Raw genomic sequence first — 23,237 nt, 5'->3', positions numbered from 1 at the left:
TCTGTCTCAAATTCCTGTCGTCAAGCTAACCGCCCGTCTCGGCTTCCCAAAGTGCTGGGATTACAGGTGTGAGCCACCATGCCTGGCCTAACATCAACTTTTGAGATAATGTTCTATAAAACACAATAGACCTGGGGCAGATAGAGCTCTATACATCTTTGTTTAACGTAACTTCATTTTAGATGACAAAAGCACATTTCCCTAAAACAACCTAACCACTCTTCCCTGTTTAGGTGGTTATTGATTATCAAGTTGGTATTTAAGATACACAAAGCAGTTTGACTTTTTAAGCTCTCTAATAATTCTGATACATAGCCAGTGTTTTTAGCACTGAGGGTATTAAAGAAACAGTGTACTTTCAGAATGCTTAGGCAAGTAGGCTCCTATGCTAAAACATCATCTGTTTTTCCTTAAGACTTTCCCATGGAAAGGGATTGTTTTGAAATTAAAAACATAAATGATATTTTGGCTACTATTAACATATTGGTGTAGTTCTAGTGAATTAACATTTATTGGCTGGGCACAGTGGCTCACCCTCTGATCCCAACACTTTGGGAGGCTGAGGCAGGAGGATCACTTGAGCCAAGTGTTTTAAGACCAGCCTGGGCAACATGAGACCTTGTCTCTACAAAAAACAAAAAAATTACCCAGGTGTGGTCACACATGCCTGTGGTCCCAGCTACTTGGTAAGCTGAGGTGGGAGGATCACTTGAGCCCAGGATGTCAAGGCCGCAGGGAGCTGTGACTGCTCTGCTGCACTCTAGCCTGGGCGACAGAGCAAGACGCTGTCTCAAAAAACATTTTAAAAATTTTTTTAATTAAAAATGTATTAATTATGTTGGTCTTTCACTGTCTTGTAACAAAAGTTAAGACATTTTTCCTTTTGTTCTTCTCCTCTCCATCCAGGCCAGTCAGTTGGAGGAGCTTTTTCCAGTGCAAAGACAGCTATGTCTTCATGGCTTTCCACTTTTACCACTTCCACCTCCCAAAGCCTCACTGAGCCACCGGATGGGAAGCCTTGAGCAGGGCGTCAGAAGCTGCTATTGCTTTCTGAGGTTTAAGTGTCCCCTGTCTGTCTGCTGCTCCCAGGCTGTTATCAGCCACAGATCCACAGCAGGGGACCGATGTCGAACTGTTTACATGGACGGTTGCTCTAAGTGAATGTTTCAGGATGCCGAAATGATGAAATCACAGCCATAGCAGGGATGGCTTTCCAGGTTGGGGTTTCAATTGACTACTTTTATTTCAGTCTGAGCCTGATTAAAACATACAGTGAACCTTCTAATGAATTTTGAGTTCTGATACTGTACATTGGTTTACTTTAGAAGAGTTTTTACTTATGTAAATTTTGTTCTGTTTTGGTGTTTGAATATCTAGATGGTCATTGTAATTTATACTTGCTAAAATTAATTTATATTACCATTTTCTCTAAAGTTGGCCTTAAAATGTTCTTATAAAGTGAAGGGGTCACACAGTTGGGCCTTTATTATTTTGCTGAATTCTATGATGATATTTTTGCTTTCTACCCACAAAACATTTATTAATTCACTTCCTCCCAAACACATGAAAGTCAGGGGTGGTAGTTCTGAGGACTGGGTGTTTTATGTTTTTAGTTTGTTCTTTCCACATCCTTAAAAACTTGCTTTCAGACATCAAGGAGTATCACTGTGCTTTCCTCCTCTTTATAACCGTGCAGGTGGGAGTGCAGAGTGATGGTTCAGTGATACTGAAGCAGTTTAACATGAATGTGTCTGTAAGGCAATACTTTCAAAGACCTATGTGTTTATTTTTCAACCACAGTCATGTTGCAGTCTTTTACAAGCACTTTTTTTAATCCAGAGTTTGTGCCATCTGTTTCACTTTTTTTGTAGCGGGGACAGGGTCCCGCTGTATTGCCCAGGCTGGAGTGCAGTGGCGCCATCTCGGCTCACTGCAACCTCCATCTCCCAGGTTCAAGCAATTCTTGTACCTCAGCCTCCCAAGTAGCTGGGATTATGGACATGCACCATCACGCCCAGCTAATTTTTGTATTTTTAGTAGAGACGGGGTTTCACCATGTTGGCCAGGCTGGTCTTGATCTCCTGGCCTCAAGTGATCTGTCTGCCTCAGCCTCCCAAAGTGCTGGGTTTACAGGCATGAGCCGCTGCGCCTGGCCTGTTTCTTTTTTAAACAGTTTTCTATTGGGTGTTTGCAGACCTACAGCTTTTCTCGTAGTCTTAATTCTTCATAAAGCTTTTCAAAGCACTTAGTCTTCTACTTCCCTAACTGAAAGTCCTCCTATAATCAATCCCTACCCCCTTCTATAAGTATTTTAAAAGAAAAGCAAGGTGACTGTATTAAATAGAAATCTCATCTTAGTTTATATTCATCAAAGTAAGAGGCAAGAGAAGAAAACTGCAGCCTTGACATCTGTCATCTGAGAAAGGACATCTGGTTTCATGTTAGGTACATACATGCATGTGCGTGCCATCTACTGATGATCTGTACACAGCTGGACCTTGTGTGTTTGCCATGCTCAGCTCTCATTTGCTTTTCAAGGAGACCTGGGATGGGTGTTCTCAGAGAGTACTTACAGGGAAAAGACTGCCTTTTCAGTAACAAAGGATACTTGGGAAATACATTGTGAGTATGATCTATCCCCGATTGCTGGGGAGTTAAAGGAGGGCACTGATTATATTTGGTTTATTCCTCATGAAATGTTTAAGAAGTAAATGCTCCCAAGGCATTTGAAATGAACATAGAAACATAATCTAAATATCTCTAAATTTTCCACTTTCTGTTTTCTAAACACAAATTGTATTACCCATTTGAGCATAACTCAAGAATTCAGCAATGATAAACTGAAGGGCTGAATGTGAGAACTCCATTAATTCCACTTCTTCCAAGAAAGTTAACCTCAGGAAATACTGTTTGACTAGAAGAAAGTAATACCAAACAAAACCTTAAACAGTACTCTAATCTTTTTGTGCTGAGACTGAATTCATTCTAACATCTTGTTGTTTCTCAAGGACCACATCATTCGTTGGAGCATGATAGTGTGATTTGTGTGCAATTGTTACCTCTCAGCTGCTGAAGTTCACACTTCAGGGATCTAGGAGCCCTGTGAGGGGTCATCCAGCGAGATGCTGATTTGTCTTTCAGCTGGTATGGTTTCTATGATCGGGGTCAACTCCCATTTCTCACCCTTCAAAAGCAGCCCAGCTCATGCTTTGGAATCCACTGAAATAAAAATAGTTACATCAAGTTTAACTTTCTTTAATACCACTTTTTCCCCATTTGAATATACACTTTGATCGGACTTTCTATTAACATTTCTAGCTAACAATTTGATTCTTAGTGGTCACTTTACTGACTTTCAACATAAAACAAGTATCTCAGAAAATACAGCTTTCATCATAGAAATGGTCAAAAGACCATAGCTATATTTCCTTCAGGCTCTAGGAGGTGGAGTTTTTCAAGGAACACTGGCCCTTGTATTGTTGGCAGGAGCCCCAGGGCAGTTCGCACAAAGGCAGGAAGCCTCACCCCTGGTCCTGTGACCCCCCCACATACTTCAGGCTTGGATTCTAGGCTCCAAGTGGCCAGCATAGAAGCAGCAGCCTCTCTCCAAACCCTGGCTCTGTGAGCCATAGGAGCCACCACTAGGCCATCTTCTGACACAGCCCTGGTAAAGGTGTGTGTGTTGTTGGCCAAACTTACCCCAGTGCTTGCTAAGGCTTGTGTGTCTAAGAACTGAGTATTTGTACCTAGGTGTGAGGGAACCAGGGTCAGCCAGCCTTTTTCAGATGTGCCAGGCACACACACTACATCAATGTCTTGGTGGTGGCTTCACTGCTATCCAGGTGACTTAAAAGTTTGGAAAATGTCCCTGGTATACTTCAATTCCTACTAGATATTGTAATGACAATGGTGTAGGTAAGGAAGAGAGAGTTAAAGCTACCAGTTGTGGAACAGAAATAGTTGCATGTCCAAAGGCGGCTTAGAATGATTGTGCATATGCATTTGGCTCACATAACCAGCATGAATAGTCTCTTCCCAAATCCGTTAGCGATTACCCCCTGGCCAAGCACAGCCCTAAAACAATTCTCGTCCACTTTCCTGTTAAGAAACACAGCAGCAATATACTTTGGCAGCAAACCAGAGCATATGATGTGACTTGCTCAACCTTATCTTCCTTTCCAAATTGTATACGAAGCGTCTGATGTTTTTTAGAATAATTTCCTTTGGAAAGCCAAGGAGAAAGCAAATTCGGAAAAGAAGTGAGAAATTGTTGCCTGGCTGAGGAACAAGGTGCTTAAAATCTGAATGAAAGTATTTTGAGAGCAGTAGTTCATGTGCTAAGGGTTATAAGAATTCTTTTAGAAAGCAGTTAGAATGTTACTCTGCTAGTTACAAGTTTTAAAGTCACGCTATAGCATTATCGCCCTGGTAGGTAGGTTTTGTTATTGTTTTATATTTTGTGAATAAAAGTTTTGTAGAAGTTACAGCTAGTGGTCTTTTCCCTCCAGAGCCAGTGATGAGTGTTGGAGCACTTCAGCTCTGGAAGGGGTGAGTGTTCTGACCTTTAACCACATGAACTTAACCTGTGTCAGCAGTTGCGGAAAGTAGCCTGTTAGAACAGCAGCTGCTAAGCATTGCCTGGTATTTTAGTGGGGAGATGGTTGGGACTTTTAATGGCATCAACACTTGCATGCTCTGAATCTTTGATCAGAGATGAGGTGCCATTCGTGGCATTTCCACCCCGTCTCGTGGTAGCCTTTAAAAGTGGTAGAAGATGCTACCCTAATTCCCTGAGGATGATGGTCATTCCATGCAGCGTAATGTGCCACGAGGAGTTTTCTCATTCCAGTTCTTTGGACTTCGTAACATTGGAATTGTTTTTCCATAATTTCCGGCATTCCATAAATATTTGTCAAGGACAAAGAAAAGGAATGTGGATGTTTATTCTTTTCATATGAATGACTTTGTACACATGACTTCCTGCTTTCATTATGAAGGAGGGAAAACTAGCTCCCTTATATGGTAACTCCAAAGTTAAAAAATTGTGCATGTCTGAGGGGTTGAATATATTTTGTAAAACTCTAAATACATTTGTATTTCTGTGCTGTCCTAAAGTTTACCTTTTTACTTATATGAAAGATATAGAAACTATATATTTAAATCATGTAAATGGAACAGTGTAGGGGGTTTTCCCGATCTTATTTTTCATCAGCTTCTCACACCCATGTAGTATGCTGCTCAGATTTTTTCGTGTGTGCAATATGAACATTTGAACATTTCAGTCAGGTACTGAGCCAGAAAAGGTAATTGAAGTTTTCAGAAAGCTTCTGTGCTTAGAAAATATTTTGTTTTCTTAAAATAATAGTATTTTGTAGCTGGAAGAATAAGATCAAGGCTTACATGTTTCAGGCCCCTTGGTCACTGGTTCCTGAATTTAGGAAACATTGGATTAATGAGTTGGTGAAGGCATTTAGTGGTTACAAAAATAGTTTAAATATTTACAATTAAAGGCTTTTCACAAACCTTTTCTAAGAAAATTTAGCTGAGAAAACTTAAAAAGTTTTCTAAGGAAGTTTAGCCCGTGGCACATGTTTTGATCAGAAAGGTATTTTCTCTTTGGTAGTTTTAAAGTTTGTACTAGTTTTTTTTTTTAATTGTTAAAATTATAAATCACGTCTAATCATACTGAATTGTAAAACTTCTATTGTATCTTTATTTTAAGCGTAAATGAGAATAAAATGATCCTGTTCGCCCTGCCTACAGTTGAACTTGACCTGTCCTTCTAGAAGTATCCTGTGTGTTGTCCATGTGGTTTCTGTCCTCCTTCACAGTTCAACAGCAGCTTCATTTATTAAGAAACCACACAGAATGAACTAAAGACTCATGACTCATTTACTCTCATTTTGACATCACTTTGACGGTGGTCCCTCAGCTTTCAAGGCGGTGAGCTCTGCAGGAAGAGCCCCTTAGCTTCTATGGAATGCTAAGTGCAGGGAGCTGCACAAAGTATCAAGCAGAGCTTGGTCACAAGATAATGTCTCATTAGGACATTGTCCCAAGCAACCCATTTTGCACCTGGACCGATAAGTGTCAAGAGAGCCCTTGATATTTCCACTGAGGACTCCGGGCACATTTTCATGTATACATTCATGTACCGGGTTCCCTTACAACTGTTCCACAAAATGGGCTTTGGGATGTGCTTCAAAGAAGAAGGGAACAAACTTCCTTGCCCCCTGGGAATGTGTGCTTCCTTAGTGCTGCTGCAGGGTTGAGCTGAAGTTACCAGTGTTCTTTGATGTGGACTGAGAGCCCTGGAGCTGATGGCATAACTTGAGGACAGTGGAGCTGCTTGTACTCAGGGAAAGGAAGGCATCTCCTTCCCTTTGCAGATGTCTCCCTCAGACTGAGCTCTGCTGTGGGGGTGAGATGGGTCCCCTATCACCCACCAGGGAACAGCTGCCCACCCTTCATTCTGATAGGATAGGAGTTGCAGTTATTTAATCTGGTAACATCTGGAAGGAGTGTGATTGGGGAGCCTATTCTTTCCAAGGAAAGTTCTTTCTATCCTTCATGAAGGGCTTCTCTCTGCCTGAGGTAATGTACACAGGGTTGGGGAAGCCGCTGCAGCAGGACTGACCTATCCAACGTCACCATCAACAGATCCTCACGTGGCATGCATAGACACTTTGTATGATCATGAAGATCAGAATGGTCGCGTTGTGTTCTTGATCCCATAAACACCTGCCTTTGGAACCACTGACATCCCAACAACATAATTAGGATTCAAATGTTTTTAAATGTTTCATTGGACTGGGCTGCAATCCTGGAGCACACAGATGTAGGCCAGGCCTGGAAAAACGATGAAAGCCACTTAATGAAATGCTGATCATTGTTGAGGGCAAGTGATGGGTTCATAAGGGCTTCTAAGACTATTCTGTTTGTGTATGTTGGAGAATTTCCATAACGAAGAGTTAAAAACTACTTGCTAGCCATTAAACAACTTCATTACCCATGAAAAGGCACCAGTTCCTGTGTGGCGGACCCTGAGTGCCTGACTTAGGAATTGGCTTAATTTCGTAGCTTCTCCACGGAGGCCCTGGCCTCCATAAGCCCCTTTACCAACTGAAACCTTGGCTGCTGTTGTTGCCTTCCCATCCTTCTAGTTGTTGGAGGAGCACTACTGAGAGAACCTGTAGTACATAGTAATCAAAGACCCAGCCCCAACCTCTCTTCCTACTGAAAGTCTTCCCCAGGCTACTCTGAGTCCTTTCTAATACCTGAATTCTCAGGGGCCAGTGGCTCATGCCTATAATCCTGAACACTTTGGGAGGCTAAGGCAGGAGGATTGCTTGGGCCCAGGAGTTTGAGACCAGCCTGGGCCACATAGGGATACCTCGTATCTACAAAAAATTTTAAAATTAGCTGAAGGCCAGGTGCAGTGGCTCACACCTGTAATCCCAGCACTTTGGGAGGCTGAGGTGGGCAGATCACCTGGGGTCAGGAGTTCGAGACCAGCCTGACCAACATGGAGAAACCCTGTCTCTACCAAAAATACAAAATTCGCTTTTTGTATTTGGGCATGGTGGCGGGCGCCTGTAATCCCAATTACTCGGGAGGCTGAGGCAGGAGAATCGCTTGAACTCGGGAGGCAGAGGTTGCAGTGAGCAGAGATCGAGCCATTGCACTCCAGCCTGGGCAACAAGAGTGAAACTCCATCTCAAAAAAAAAAAACTGAGCTGGGCATGGTGGCATCTTCCTCTAGTCCCAGCTACGGTGGGGGTGAGGGGGTGGGCGCAGGTGAGAGGATCACTGAAGCCAGGAGGTCAAGGCTGCCGTGAGCCATGACTGCACCACTGCCCTTCAGCTTGGGCAACAGAACGAGACTCTCTCTCAAAAAAATAAAATAATAAAATACCTGGATTCAGTACTTACTGAGGACTATGTAAAGCGGTGCTTCCCAATCTTGGAGATTTGCCATACAGTGCCACACATAGTCCCTGACACGTGCAGTTCCTGATCCCATGGACCTTGCTGTCCAGCAGGTGGGGGTGGGCGGTCCCTGTAGGGGGGAGAGTGCTGGGTGGTGGGTGAGCAGGAGTGGCACCAGCAAACCACTGCGGGTAACTGCTTTTTCACAGGGACCAATAAATGTCTCTTCCCCTGAGTCCAAGTTGAGACCTGAGGGAGAGTTTTCCAGGTGAGGTGGGAGTGAGGGGAAAGACCACAAGACGTAAAGGGCTCCAGGGCCTGGCAGAGCAGCACAAGCAAAGACTGGAAGCAGCGCGGCTTGAGGGGATGTTTTCTGGAGTGGCCAAAACCGAAATGGCAAGGAGGACAGGCTAGAGATGAGGTCAGGAAATAAGGCCATATCTGGAGGAGAGCCCTGTCAGCCCACGGACAGGGGAAAGCCTTCAAGGGTTTCCCACAGGCGGGTGGCAGGTTGGCTGGGTGTTGCCTGTGGAAAGTTCTTTCAGTCACGGGTACCACTGCTTCTGCTTTGCCCTTTGCTGTAAAGCTAGTGATGTTCCTCAGCTGACCTCTGAACTCAACCACCGCCCCTTTCCCTTCCTCACTGGCCTTCCCAGTTTTCCACTGACTTTAAATCGCATTTGCCCCAAACACAATAAAGCCAAGAACAAAAGTCTGTGGCATGGCCCTCAGTCAAAAACCTGTTACTGCGAGAACAGTTTTCCCGATTTCCCCAGGCATTCGGTCCGTGGAGGTTGTTGATGAAAAGAACCTGTCAAGTGATGGTGTCCCTGCCAGGAAGCCAAGAGCAGAGAGGGCACTGGAGCATCTGTTCCATTACTCTCTCTGGCTAAGTGGAGACCCAGGAGACATGTGGCACCACTGCTGTGGTGACATGTTTAAACTTGGAGAAAACCCGCTGTTTCTTCATGTCATTTACAAGCAGGAAGGGAATCATTTATACATTCAAAAAGCCCATCTGCCACTAACATCTGGACTTTCAATTATATTAAATTCATGGAATTATTTTTTCTGATAAAATTTTACCACATTCATGCTCTCAGGAATGCTAAAGTTAAAAGTGGGACAATGGAGAATTTCTGAAGTAGGCTGTCCACCTGCCTCCTCAGGCTCTGCCCTAGAAAACCGTTACTTCCTAGAAACCATGGAGACCAAAGCAAAATTACCCTGTCCTTGGCTCTCACATCCTGAATTGGTTCTTTGTACAGGATCATCCATTTAGAAACCAAAGCTTCTGTGGCCTTGATAAACCACTCACCCTCGCTAAATACTTTCCAAATGGAAATTCCTAGGTAAAGTTTTAACAGATGAAGATGAATTTTTTTGTGTGTTACCCATTTTATGGTCATTAAAACCACAAGGTCAGCAGGACTAGAATTTTTAAATCTTATATATTTTATGACCTTTAAAGTGTGTTTTTTCATTAGTGACAGAACCCTCACTTTGACACTCAAAGTGGAAATCATTTTTATTTTGAATGTGGTTAATTCCATTCCTTTGAGCACCTGGGTTTAATCCTTAGAATTTTCTTTTGAGACCTTGTTGGAAATGAAGGATAACTAGTCACCACTCCTCTGGTTGGAAGACGTGTCTTTTGTTTCCTTTTTTTTTTTTTTTTCTTAATTTTTTTTCTTTAAATAGAGACACAGTGTCAGTATGTTGCCCAGGTTGGTCTTGAACTCCGGGGGCTCAAGCAATCCTCCTGCCTCAGCCTCCCAAAGTGCTGGGATTACAGGCGTGAGCTACCATGCCTGGCTTGTTTCCTTTTAAACTGTCAAGTTAACCCTGTGACCGCCCTCCCTTGAAGAACAGGCTATTGCGTTTCCAAAGCTTCTAATGTAATTCATAGGGAACTCAAAATGGATTTCCCACATGGACAGTGTTGTTTATGGGAGTTATGTCTCAGCTCATAAAAGGCAGCTCACCAGACAGCCAGAGTAGATACCAAAATACAGTCACACGTCACTAACAACATTCTGAAGAATGCGTCACTGGCTGATTTCACTGTTGTGTGAACATCATAGAGTATACTTACAATGACCTAGATGGCAGAGCCCACCACACAGTTAGCTCATATGGTTTCGCCTATTGCTCCTAGGCTACAGACCTCTACAGCATGGTACTGTTCTGAATCCTGCAGGCAGTGTTCACACAGTGGTAAGGATTTGTGCTTCTAAACATAGAAAAGGTACAGTAAAAAGACAGTATTGTACAAAATTAGCTGGGTAGTGGCACATGCCTGTAATCCCAGTTACTCGGGAGGCTGAGGCAGGAGAATCACTTGAACCCGGGAGGTGGAGGCAGCAGTGAGCCAAGATCACGCCACTGCACGCCAGCCTGGGCAACAAGAGCAAAACTCCATCTCAAAAAAAAAACACAGTATTGTAATCTTAGGGAACCACCATCATATATGCTGTCTGTCACTGACCAAAGGTTCGCTATGTGGCACATGACTGTGTGTTATAAAGGTACTAGAGAACTGAGCAACAGACGGAGACGTGTTAAGTGACAGCCTGGCAGCTGAAACCGTAACTCCCATTTGCCGCAGCCCCGACAGAGTAAGTAAAGCTTCACTCAGTCTTAACACAAAACCACTTGCTATGGGTGAGGGCTGTCTGGGTCCAGAAGAGATTAGATCTGTACATATACGTGATAAAGAAAGTGATGGCGCTGGGTGCAGTGGCTCACACCTATAATCCCAACACTTAGAGATGCTGAGGCACGAGGATTGCTTGAGCCCAGGAGTTTGAGACCAGCTTGGGTGATACAGTGAGACCCCTTCTCTACTAAAAATAAATTAGCTGGACATGGTGGCAAGCGCCTGTAGTCCCAGCTACTCTGAGGTAGGAAGACTGCTTGAGCCCAGGTGATCAAGGCTGCAGCGAGCTATGATGGTGCCACTGCACTCCAGCCTGGGTGACAACGCAAGACCAAAAAAAGAGAAACATGAGTGTGTTGAGAAGTCCAGTCAAGTGCATCATGGCAACCTTTTCGCTGGGACAGTGAGAGAAAGCTTCCTCAAGGAAGTGTCATTTGAGCTGCTGAAGTGAGGGTGAGGCAGTGAAGAGGATGAGAGCAGATTTTCTGTCCTCCAGCCTTGGGGACGGGCCGTGGTGGCATGGCCTGAGATGCAGGGCAGGAGCAGGCCAGGGGGAGTGAGGCTCTAGGAGGGGAAAAGAGTGATGAGAGAGGAGAACTGAAGAAGGAAACAGCCTGCGGGGTTGCTAAAGCCAGCAGGAATCTGAGAAAGACAGAAACCAGCTCCTCCCGCTCTGCCCCCGGGAGTCTGTTTCTCTTGGTGAGGCTACGGGGACTAAGGGGAAGAGTGTGAGGAGGGGAAAACCCCTCTTGGCAGACACAGGAGAAAAGAGAAGGGCCTGTGAGGAGCAGTCTGTGCTGAGGACGTGTGTGTGACGATGTGGCTGCCTTTCCAGGGGCAAGCGTGGGAAGTACCTTCCACCAAGGAAGCTGGAAGGGTTGGGAAAGTGCAACTGCCTTTATATCAATATCACAAACCAAACCGTTTTGAAAATAAACATGTTTTTCTTGGGGACTGAAAGATGTTTTATCCACTCTGAAGCTGCGACAGATTTCAAGGCTAAGCAGATGTTAATTAAAATCAACTATTTCACCTGATTTAGGTGGTTAGATAAGTATACACATAAAGTCAAGCTGTACATGTGAGATGTATTTTAATGTTTCTAATCATTAAAAATGTTTCAATCATTTCAAAATGTACTTTACTTCTCAGTTAGGGAAGTGCGGTCAGTGGAAGGAATACAGCTTCCACTTTTCAGACACATCTTTGAAGATAACTACAAACCCAAGCGGCTCGTGTTTCTGACAAGTAAAAATTCCACATAAAATTGCCTGTATTTCATTTCACTCAATTTTGGCAACAATAATTAGCATCACTCTTTGCATTTGTTCAGGGCTTTATAATAAAGGTGGGATGCCATAAATAGGAGGTCAACAGGCCTGGGTTGGAAACCCAGCGCCCACACTTGCTTGTTACGTGACATCTCTGAACCACACATTCTCCTTCAGTACAGTGGGTTTAAATGAGATGACGATGTGTGTGTTGGGGCTGCACTTGTGTATCTTCATATTTGTCTATTGTTCATCATCCTCTATGGCATGTGAACAGGGTGTTTTATTTGTTTTATTTATCTTCAGAGCCTAGAACAGTGCCTGGTGCAGAGTAAGCACTTAGTGGACACTGGATGAATAGACTGATAGACAATTCTGATTTGTAAATGGAGAAGAAGGGAGATGTTTTCTTACTGGGAGAAGAAGCAGAACAAAAGAGAATGAAAAGAATGGTGTGAGTTCCTGTGGATAGAAGAGAGGGCATCAGAAAAGAATGACATAATTGGATACGAAAAGGAAGTGTGAACTTATACATACTCAAACTGGCATTATGTCTAATATATGGTTGACCCTGAATACACATGTGCTATTACTTTTTTTTTTTTTTTTTTTTTTTTTTGAGACAGTCTCACTCTGTCACCCAGGCTGGAGTGCAGGTGGTACAGTCTCAGCTCACTGCAACCTCCACCTCCCAAGTTCAAGCAATTCTCCTAGCTCAGCCTCCTGAGTAGCTGAGACTACAGGTGCACACCACCACACCTAGCTAATTGTTGTATTTTTAGTAGAGACGGGGGTGTCACCATGTTGGCCTGGCTGGTCTCGAACTCCTGATGTCAGGTGATCCACCCATCTCAGCCTCCCAAAGTGCTAGGATTACAGGCATGAGCCACTCGCCCGGCCTGCTATTACTATTATTTTTAATTCTTTTTTTTTTATTTCTTTTTTTCTTAGAGACAGTGTCTCACTCTGTTGCCCAGGCTGGAGTTCAGTGGTGCAATCATAGCTTACTGCAGCCTTAAACTCCTGGGCTCAAGCAATCCTCCCACTTCACCCTCCTAAGTAGCTGGCACTACAGGCACATGCCACCAGGCCTAGCTAACGTTTCTTAATTTTCTTTTTCTTTTTTTTTTTGAGACGGAGTCTCGCTCTGTTGCCCAGGCTGAAGTGCAGTGGTGCAATCTCAGCTCACTGCAACCTCCACCTTCTGGGTTCAAGTGGTTCTCCTGCTTCAGCCTCTCGAGTAGCTGGGACTATAGGTATACGTCACGATGCCCAGCTGATTTTTTGTATTTTTAGTAGAGACAGGATTTCACTGTGTTAGCCAGGACGGTCTCGATCTCCTGACCTCATGATCTGCCCACCTCGGCCTCCCAAAGTGCTGGGATTACAGGTGTGAGCCACCGCACCTGGCCATTTTAAATTTTTTTGTAGAGAAATGACCTTGGTATGTTGCCTCAGATGGTCTTGAACTTCTGGGCTCAAGCGATCCTCCCACCTCAGCCTCCCAAAGTGCTGGGGTTATGAGTGTGAGATACCACACTGGCCTATTTTTGATTCTTTAATAACTGGAGAGACTCAAAAGAATTTTTATCTAATGTGTATGATATAAAAAATAATAAAATGAACAATCCATCACCCAGCTCTAAGGGGGTGTCTCTCATCCCTCATTTTGCTTAAAAATTTGTCCAGGCATTGTGGCTCATGACTGTAATCCCAGCAATTTGGGAGGCTGAGGTAGCTAGATCACGAGCCCAGGAGTTTGAGATCAGCCTGTGCAACATGGTGCAACCCTATCTCTAAGAAAAAAAAAAAAAAAAAAAATTAGCCAGGCATGGTGGCATATGCCTGTGGTCCCAGCTACTCACAAGGCTGAGGTGGGAAATCACCTGAGCCAGGGGAGTCAAGGCTGCAGTGAGCTGTGATTGTGCCACTGCACTCCAGCCTGGGCAACAGAGACTATGTCTCAAAGGGAAAAAAAAAATTACCATATATTTCCCTTCTCAACAACAGATTGTTTAGTGTGTCAGATTATTGAACTTTACACAAGTTGAATCATACATACATATTACCCTGTGACTTGCTTTTGCTTGCACATTAAGTTTCTGAGCGTCATGTCGCTTTGTCTATCAGTAGATCATTTTCACTGCCAGGAAGTATTCTATTGTGTGAATATACTGCAGTTTATTTCCACACTCAATTGTTCATGAGTTCACGAACAATTTTTTTGGTCTTCCCCTCCCCAACCAATGTTTGCTTTTATAGTAGGCCCCCCTTAAGCATCATGTGCCTGGAATTGAAAAAAAGAAAGAAAGAAAGAAAAAGAAACAAAAAATACAGTAGTCCCACCATACCTTCGGAGGTTACGTTCTAAGAACCCTACTACACACATGAAACCACAGACAGTACTGAACTCTATATATTACTATGTTTTTTTCTAATACATACCTATGACAAAGTTTATAAATTAAGCATAGTAAGAGATTAACAATAACTAACAACAAAAATAGAGGCCAGGCACGGTGGCTCACGCCTGTAATCCCAGCACTTCAGGAGGCCAAGGCGGGTGGATCACGAGGTCAGGAGTTCAAGACCATCCTGGCTAACATGGTGAAACCCCGTCTCTACTAAAAACACAAAAAAATTAGCCAGGTGTGGTGGCGGGCGCCTGTAGCCCCAGCTACTCAGGAGGCTGAAGCAGAAGAATGGTGTGAACCCGGGAGGCAGAGCTTGCAGTGAGCCAAGATCGCGCCACTGCACTCCAGCCTGGGTGACAGAGCGAGACCCCATCTCAAAAAAAAAAAAAAGAACAATTATAACAATATACTGTAATAAAAGTGATGCAAATATGATCTCTCCCTCAAAATATCTTATTGTACTGCATTCACCCTTCCTGTGATTGTGTGAGATGATAAAATGCCTACATGATTAGGTGAATGACACAGGCATTGTGACTAGCATCAGGCTACTATTGACCTTCTGATGATATGTCAAAAGGAGGACCACCTGCTTCAGGTGATCCTGGATCATTGAGCCATATGATGTTGATGGCTGAGTGTCAGGAGGAAACCAAATTGATGACTACCAACCAGGACAATAGTGTAGACCTCAAGGATACATTGGACAAAGAGATGGAATGTCCTGAGTGGGACAGAAAAGGACAACCGGAGATTTCATCACGCTACTCAGAGCGCCAAGCAATTTAAAACTTACGAGTTGTCCTCAGCAAATGCAAAATAACTGAAATCACAAAAGTCTCTCAGACCACAGTGCAATTAAATTAAAACTCAGGATTAATAAACTCATTCAAAACCACACAACTACATGGAAATTGAACAGCCTGCTCCTGAATGACTCCTGGGTAAATAATGAAATTAAGGCAGAAATCAAGAAGTTCTTTGAAACCAATGAGAACAAAGAGACAATGTACCAGAATCTCTGGGACACAGCTAAAGCAGTGTTAAGAGGGAAATTTATAGCACTAAATGCCCCCATCAGAAAGCTAGAAAGCTCTCAAATTGACACCCTAACATCACAATTAAAAGAATTAGAGAAGCAAGAGCAAACAAATCCAAAAGCTAGCAGAAGACGAGAAGTAACTAAGATCAGAGCAGAACTGAAGATGGAAACATGAAAAATCCTTAAAAAAAAAAAAAAAAAAAAAAACAATGAATCCAGGAGCTGATTTTTTTTTAAACAAACTAACAAAACACATAGACCACTAGCTAGACTAATAAGGAAGAAGGGAGAGAAGAATCAAATAGACACAATAAAAAATGATAAAGGGGATATCACCACTGACCCCACAGAGATACAAACTACCATCAGATAATACTATAAACACCTTTACACAAATAAACTAGAAAATCTAGAAGAAATTGATAAATTTCTGGACACATACACCCTCCCAAGATTAAACCAGGAAGAAGCTGAATCCCTGAATAGACCAATAACAAGTTCTTAAACTGAGGCAGTAATTAATAGCCTACCAACCAAAAAAAGCCCAGGACCAGATGGATTCACAGGTGAATTCTACCAGAGGTACAAAAAAAGAGCTGGTACATTCCTTCTGAAGCATTCCAAACAACTGAAGAGGAGGCACTCCTCCCTAACTCATATTATGAGGCCAGCATCATCCTGATACCAAATCCTGGCAGACACACAACAACAACAAAAACTTCAGGCCAATATCCCTGATGAACATCAATGTGAAAATCCTCAATAAAATACTGGCAAACTGAATCCAGCAGCACATCAAAAAGCTTATCCACTATGATCAAGTCCACTTCATCCCTGTGATGCAGGGCTGGTTCAACATATGCAAATCAATAGACCTAATCCATCACTAAACAGAACCAATGACCAAAACCACATGATCATCTCAAAAGATGCAGAAAAGGCCTTTGATAAAATTCAACATCCCTTCATGTTAAAACCTCACAGTAAACTAGGTGTTGATGAAACATATCTCAAAAAAATAAGAGCTATTTATGACAAACCCATAGCCAATATCATACTGAACGGGCAAAAGCAGGAAGCATTCTCTTTGAAAACCAGCACAACACAAAGATGCCCTCTCTCACCACTCCTATTCAACATAGTATTGGAAGTTATGGCCAGGGCAATTAGGCAAGAAAAAGAAATAAGGGGTATTCAAATGGGAAGAGAAGAAGTCAAATTGTCTCTGTTTGCAGACAAAATTATTCTATCGTTAGTAAACCCCACCACCTCAGCCCAAAAACTCCTTACACTGATAAGCAACTTCAGCAAAGTCTCAGGATACAAAATCTATGTGCAGAAATCACAAGCTTTCCTTTACACCAACAATAGACAAGTAGAGAGCCAAATCATAATGAACTCGCATTCGCAATTGCTACAAAGAGAATAAAATACCTAGGAATGCAGCTAACAAGGGACATGAAGGACTTCTTCAAGGAGAACTACAAACCACTGCTCAAAGAAGTAAGAGAAGACACAAACAAATTTTAAAAAAAATTCCATCCTCATGGATAGGAAGAATCAATATTGTGAGATGGCCATACTGACCAAAGTAATTTATCAATTCAATGTTATTCCCATTAAACTACCATTGACATTCTTCACAGAATTAGAAAAAACTACTTTAAATTTCATATGGAACCAAAAAAGAGCCTGTATATCCAAGACAATTGTAAGCAAAAAGAACAAAGCTGGAGGCCTCAAGCTACCTGACTTCAAACTATACTACCAGGCTACAGTAACCAAAAAAGCATGGTATTGGTACCAAAACAGACATATAGGCCAATGGAACAGAAGAGAGACCTCAGAAGTAACATCACACATCTACAGTCATCTGCTCTTTGACAAGCCTGACAAAAACAAGCAATGGGGAAAGGATTCCCTATTTAATAAGTGGTGCTGGGAAAACTGGCTAGCCATGTGCAGAAAACTGAAACTAGACCCCTTCCTTACACCTTATACAAAAAATAACTCAACATAGATTAAAGACTTAAATGTAAAACTGAAAATCATAAAAACTCTAGAAGAAAATCTAGGCAATACCATTCAGGACATAGGTACAAACAAAGGCTAATCCTAAGCAAATTAACACAGGAACAGAAAACCAAATACCACATGGTCTTTTTTTTTTTTTTTTTTTTTTGAGACAGAGTCTCACTCTGTCACCCAGGCTGGAGTGCAGTGATGCAATCTGGGCTCACTGCAACCTCCGCCTCCCAGGTTCAAGTGATTCTCCTGCCTCAGCCTCCTGAGTAGCTGGGATTACAGGCATGCACCACCACACCCAGCTAATTTTTGTATTTTTAGTAGAGACAGGGTTTCACCATGTTGCTCAGGCTGGTCTTGATCTCCTGACCTTGTGATCCTCCTGCCTCGGCCTCCCAAAGTGCTAGGACTACAGGCGTGAGCCACCACCCCAGCCACCACACGTTCTTATTTATCTCACTTTATAAATGAAGTCCACATGGACACAGAGGGGAATAATAGACACCGGGCCTACTTGAGGGTGGAGGTTGGGAGGAGAGCGAGGATCAACAAACTTCCTATCAGGTACTATGCTCACTACCCCGGTAACGAAATCATTTGTACATCAAACCCCCGTGACACGCATTTTACCCATGTTACAGACCTGCACATGTACCCCCTGAGCTGAAAATAAAAGTTGAAAAAAAAAAAAAACCTCCCTTTGGGGAAAAACTCACTCATCTGCCTTCTCCGGCGATGGCTCATTGATGTAATTCAAACAGCTTCCCACCATCTTTAAGGAAGCAAATGACTCTTTCCCATTCCCCTTCTTTCTCATAGTGCTGCCCTTCTCCTGGCCCCAGGCTGCTGGAGAAACCGAGGAAAGCAGACAGGGCCCTACCTTCCAGAAGCCTTAGGAGCACCACAGCCACAGGCATGGGAAGGATGCCCTTGGGACTCTCGCGAAAGATTTATCTGTGAAGGGCAAAGTCCAGTGAGACCAGGATGGGAGCTCCAGGTAGAAGGACAATAGAGAGGAAGGAACAGAGGATGAAGTCCCTGTGCCAGGAGGCTTCCTGCAGGGGGAGGTGTGAGGGGTTGGTGGAGGTGAGGAGAAGTCACGCGGCGCAGGACACTGTAGGTGCCTGGGGAGCAGTGGAGGCAGTGAAGAGCTGTCATCAGGAAAGCGACATAGGAAACGTGCTGTTTCATTTATTTATTTATTTATTTTTGAGACAGAGCCTTGCTCTGTCACCCAGGCTGGAGGGCAGTGGGGCAATCTCTGCTCACTGCAACCTCCACCTCCCGGGCTCAAGTGATTCTCATGCCTCATCTTCCCAAGTAGCTGGGATTACAGGCACGTGACACCATGCCTGGCCAATTTTTTTTTTCTTTTTTTGTATTTTTAGTAGAGACGGAGTTTCACCATGTTGGTCAGACTGGTCTCGAACTCCTGACCTCAGGTGATCTGCCCACCTTGGCCTCCCAAAGTGTTGGGATTACAGGCGTGAGCCACCATGCCGGGCCTCGAGATGTGCCATTTTAGAAAGATCTGTCCTCATAGACGCATGGAAGAAGCTAGGAATGAGGGAGAGAAGAAATGAGGAGAAACAGGCCCAACTCCTCCCAGGTGAACCTCCTCCCTTGGCCTCCCAGGCCTTCACTCCTTCCGTTCCCCTCATTTACTAGGAGAGGAACTGTGTCCAGAGTGCCCCAAAACCTGAAGGCAGAATGCAGTCCTGGATTGTTGTGGATCTTGGCTACGTTTTAAAAGAGACCTTGCTGAGCCCATGTCCTGAATAAAATGAAGGAAATGGACTCCTGGCTTCCAAATATTTCTTCAGATGGGAGACTCTGCTCAAACGAAGTCCTGCCCTGATAAAATGAGGAGTACGGCAGCAAGGGGGCGCTCCCCCAGCACGTGGTGGTCCAGGCTCCCTCACTCAGGGATCTGTGACTCAGGGTTTCCAGCGCTCCAGCTGGCTTTCCTGCTTCAACCACGTTCTTTTTTGGGGTGTATTTGAATATTAAGCTAATACTTGTTTCATTGCTTTAAACGAGGTGTGCTTTTGAGAAGCATGGTCAATACAGCAGGAGTGAATGTTTTTATGCCCCTGTAGCTTAATAAGGAGAGCATAATTCATTTAAAATGGACTGACTCCCATCCTAAGCCTGACCAGCACTCCATTCTTATATTAAAGAAATAATCCAGAAGGAAAAAGAAAAGTTATAAGCATGAAGTTCTCTGTCACAACATTTTACATAATAGCGAAAACTTGGAACCACCAACAGAGAATCGAGTTACGAACTTAAGTATAATACTAAGTGTGATACTCAGTGTGATGATGGACAACTAATAAAACATGCATTGTGAGGCTGGGTGCAGGGGCTCACACCTGTAATTTCAGCACTTTGGGAGGCCGAGGTGGGTGAATCTACCTGAGGTCAGGAGTTTGAGACCAGACTGACCAACATGGTAAAACCCTGTCTCTACTAAAAATATAAAAATTAGCCAGGCGTGGTTGAGGGCACCTGTAATCCCAGCTACTCAGGAGGCTGAGGCAGGAGAATTGCTTGAACCTGAGAGGCAGAGGTTGCAGTGAGCTTAGATGGCACCACTGCACTCCAGCCTGGGGGACAGAGTGAGACTGTCTTGCTCGCACCTATAATCTCAGCACTTCGGGGGTCCATAGCAGGTGAATCACTGGAGCCCAGGAGTTTGAGACCAGCCTGAGACTCCATCTCTATGCAAAAAAAAAAAAAAAAAAAAAAAAAAAAAAAAAACAGGCCGATGTGGTGGCTGGCTGGGTGTGGTAGCTCCCACCTGTAATCCCAGCACTTTGGCAGGCTGAGGCAGGTGGATCACCTAAGGTCAGGAGTTCGAGACCAGCGTGACCAACATGGTGAAATCCCATCTCTACTAGATACAAAAAATTAACCAGGCGTGGTGGTGCATGCCTGTAATCCCAACTATTTGGGAGGCTGAGGCAGGAGAATGGCTTGAACCGGGGGGTGGAGGTTGCAGTGAGCCAAGATTGCACCATTGAACCCCAGGCTGGGCAGCAAGAGTGAAACTCCGTCTAAATAAATAAATAAATAAATAAATAAATAAATAAAATTTAAAAACAAACAAACCAATCATTGTGAATGCTGGGGGAAGGTAGAAAAGAGGAAAATGCAGAATACAAAATTAGACAAAGGGACGAGGCACCTGGGAGAATAGGAGTCGAACTCGCTTCCGTCTTCATTTCTTCTTCTCTTCTTCCTGTATTTTTTCTCCATTTCTTCCACAAGAACTGTGAGAACATGGGAAATGAGCTGATTTATTAGGGTGATTTACTACAGTGATTTTCTTCTGCTTTTAAGTTGTTACTCTTTGGGAGGGCAGGAGCTTAGAATCCAAGTGCAATAAAAGGTAGAGAAGACACTGTGTGTGGGTAAAAGCAGCGCAGAGCTTCCTGGGCCATCTCAGCTAGACCAGTGCCTTTTTCTTTCCCCCTGGGCCCTGAATATATATCCATCACCTTCCTGAATGCCATGGGGTAACCATCTGGTTTTGAAACAAGCTGTGAGGAGCCTGGCACGTAGTAGGCGCTCGATGAAAACTGTGACAATAACAAAGCGTTCCTTTGTAATGCAGGGCTCTATTGTTTTGGCTTTCAGAGAAGGCAATGTAACTGACATACTGAGATCATTAAACAGCAAAGGAACTAAGAAGGCAAAAGAAAGCAGTGCTTTCAACTATTTCTGTTTTCCAGAATACTTGCTGAAACTGTAAAAGGAGATTTAGAATCACAAAAAGTAGGCCAAGGGTAAGAAAAACTCTTCATACCCAAGAGAATTCAGCTGACCAAATTAAGTCTAATCCAGAATAAACAGCTCTCATCTGGAAATCTAGCAGTTCCAGAAAGTACTGTCCAAGGGGAAAGAGACTCACAATGTTGATCTGCATAATTATATAACCCCTTAAGAAAGAGGCAGGAAGCACTATGGTGCTGGAGTGCACAGGGAAAATCAAATGTGAGCACAAGCAAAGCTGGGCTCACTCGAGAAAATAACAGTTCTCAGTTTCTTCTGAAAGAACAGTTTGTTCTTTCTGTACCCCCCTCTGTGAACCTCTTGTAATACCTCATGCCAATAATGAGAGTAGTTATGCAGATCAAATTCCTTACCGATAATGCTCCATCTTCTAACCATCAGTGAAAATTAATCTTTTTGTTTCATTCACTCATCCAATAATAAGTGATTACTAACATATATTGAACAATTACTACACTATGTGCCAGGAGATGTGCTAACAACTTCAAATGCATAATAGAGATTTCGTTACTCTTATTAGTAGATAGTATTCCCAATTTTTGCAGGAAAAACTTGAGCCGAAGTAGAACTCAAATTTAGATCAAGCTGGGCAAAGTGGTGTAAGCCCGTAGTCCCAGCTATTCAAAAGGCCTCCGAGGCAGGAGGGTTGCTTGAGGTCAGGAGTTCAAAGCCAGCTTGGGCAACACAGCAAGACTCTGTCTCAAAAAAAAAAAAAAAGGATCATACCTAACATATGTAATTCACCACACTCAAATGGCCAGAGAGCTTTAGAGCTGGGAAATACACTTAGCAATCTTCAAGTTCAGATGCCCTCATTATTGCTTACCTTCTTCTATTATGAAAAATTTCAAATATATTCAATAGCAGTCAAAGAGCATAATAATTTTTATACTATAGTAAAACTATAGTAAACCACTCACTGTCAATAATTATCAATGTATGGCCGATCTTGTTTCATATTTACCCACACTCATTTTCCTCCTGATATCTCATATAACATTTTTTGCTGTTTTTTAAACTTTTTATTTGGAAATAATTTCAAATTTACAAGTAAGTTGCAAAGATGAAAATAATAAAAAGAACACCCATTACCATTTACCCAGATTCACCTGTTAACATTGTATCCCCTCTGCTTTATTTGTACACGCTATCTCCCCCTGCACAAACACACTCACACACACTTTTTTCTGAACTATTTGAGGCTACATTATAAACATCATTATCTTTTACCCCTAAATACTTAATGTGTATTTCCCAAGAAAAGGACATTCTCTTATGTACCATGGTACAGTTATCAAATTCAATAAATGTAAACTAATTCAATCATTTTATTTTCTCTACCACTTGTATTCCAATTTTGTGAATTGACCCAATAATGTTATTTTTTTATTTTTTATTTTTTTCCTATAGAGATGGGGTTTTGCCATGTTGCCCAGTCTGGCCTTGTACTCTTGGACTCAATCTATCCATCCACCTTGGCCTCTCAAAGTGCTGGGATCACAGATGGGAGTCACTGTACCCGACCCCAATAATGTTCTTTACAGCATTTCTTTTCCCTCCATTACAGGACCCAGTTTTAGGTCAGGTATTGCATTCAATTGTCAGTTTTATTTTATTTTATTTTATTATTTTATTTTATTTATTTTTGAGACAGAGTCTCACTCTGTTGCCTAGGCTGGAGTGCAGTGGTGATCTTGGCTCACTGCAACCTCTACCTCCCAGGTCAAGCCATTGTCCTGCCTCAGCCTCCCAAGTAGCTGGGATTGCAGGCGTGTGCCACCATGCCTGGCTAATTTTTGTATTTTTTGTAGAGACAGGGTTTCGCCATGTTGGCCAGGCTGGTCTTGAACTCCTGACATCTGGTGATCCACCCCCCTCAGCCTCCAAAAGTGCTGGAATTACAGACATGAGCCACTGTACCCAGCCTGTCAGTCTCTTTTAATTAAGAAAATTTCGGCCTGGCGCAGTGGCTCATGCCTGTAATCCCAGCACTTTGGGAGGCCGAGGCGGGCGGATAACAAGGTCAGGAGATCGAGACCATCCTGGCTAACATGGTGAAACCCTGTCTCTCCTAAAAATACCCAAAAAAAAGAAAGAAA

At 43.2% G+C, this 23,237-nt stretch overlaps 1 protein-coding gene across 2 annotated transcripts in view; it reads left to right on the top strand.

Annotated features, from left to right (window-relative positions):
- The window catches only part of AVL9 (AVL9 cell migration associated), a 94,631-nt gene extending 88,869 nt beyond the window's left edge, over positions 1-5,762 (top strand). For both annotated transcript variants that reach the window (XM_025379098.1, XM_025379099.1), the window contains one exon: positions 907-5,762. In XM_025379098.1, the coding sequence (XP_025234883.1) occupies positions 907-1,022 (116 nt within the window). In that variant the 3' untranslated portion in view covers positions 1,023-5,762. The remainder of the gene's footprint in view (positions 1-906) is intronic.
- The last annotated feature ends 17,475 nt before the right edge of the window (positions 5,763-23,237 follow it).

This window comes from Theropithecus gelada, chromosome 3 (assembly GCF_003255815.1).
Source record: "Theropithecus gelada isolate Dixy chromosome 3, Tgel_1.0, whole genome shotgun sequence".
NCBI classification, from domain to species: Eukaryota; Metazoa; Chordata; class Mammalia; order Primates; family Cercopithecidae; genus Theropithecus; species Theropithecus gelada.
This window is presented reverse-complemented; position numbering and strand designations above follow the sequence as displayed.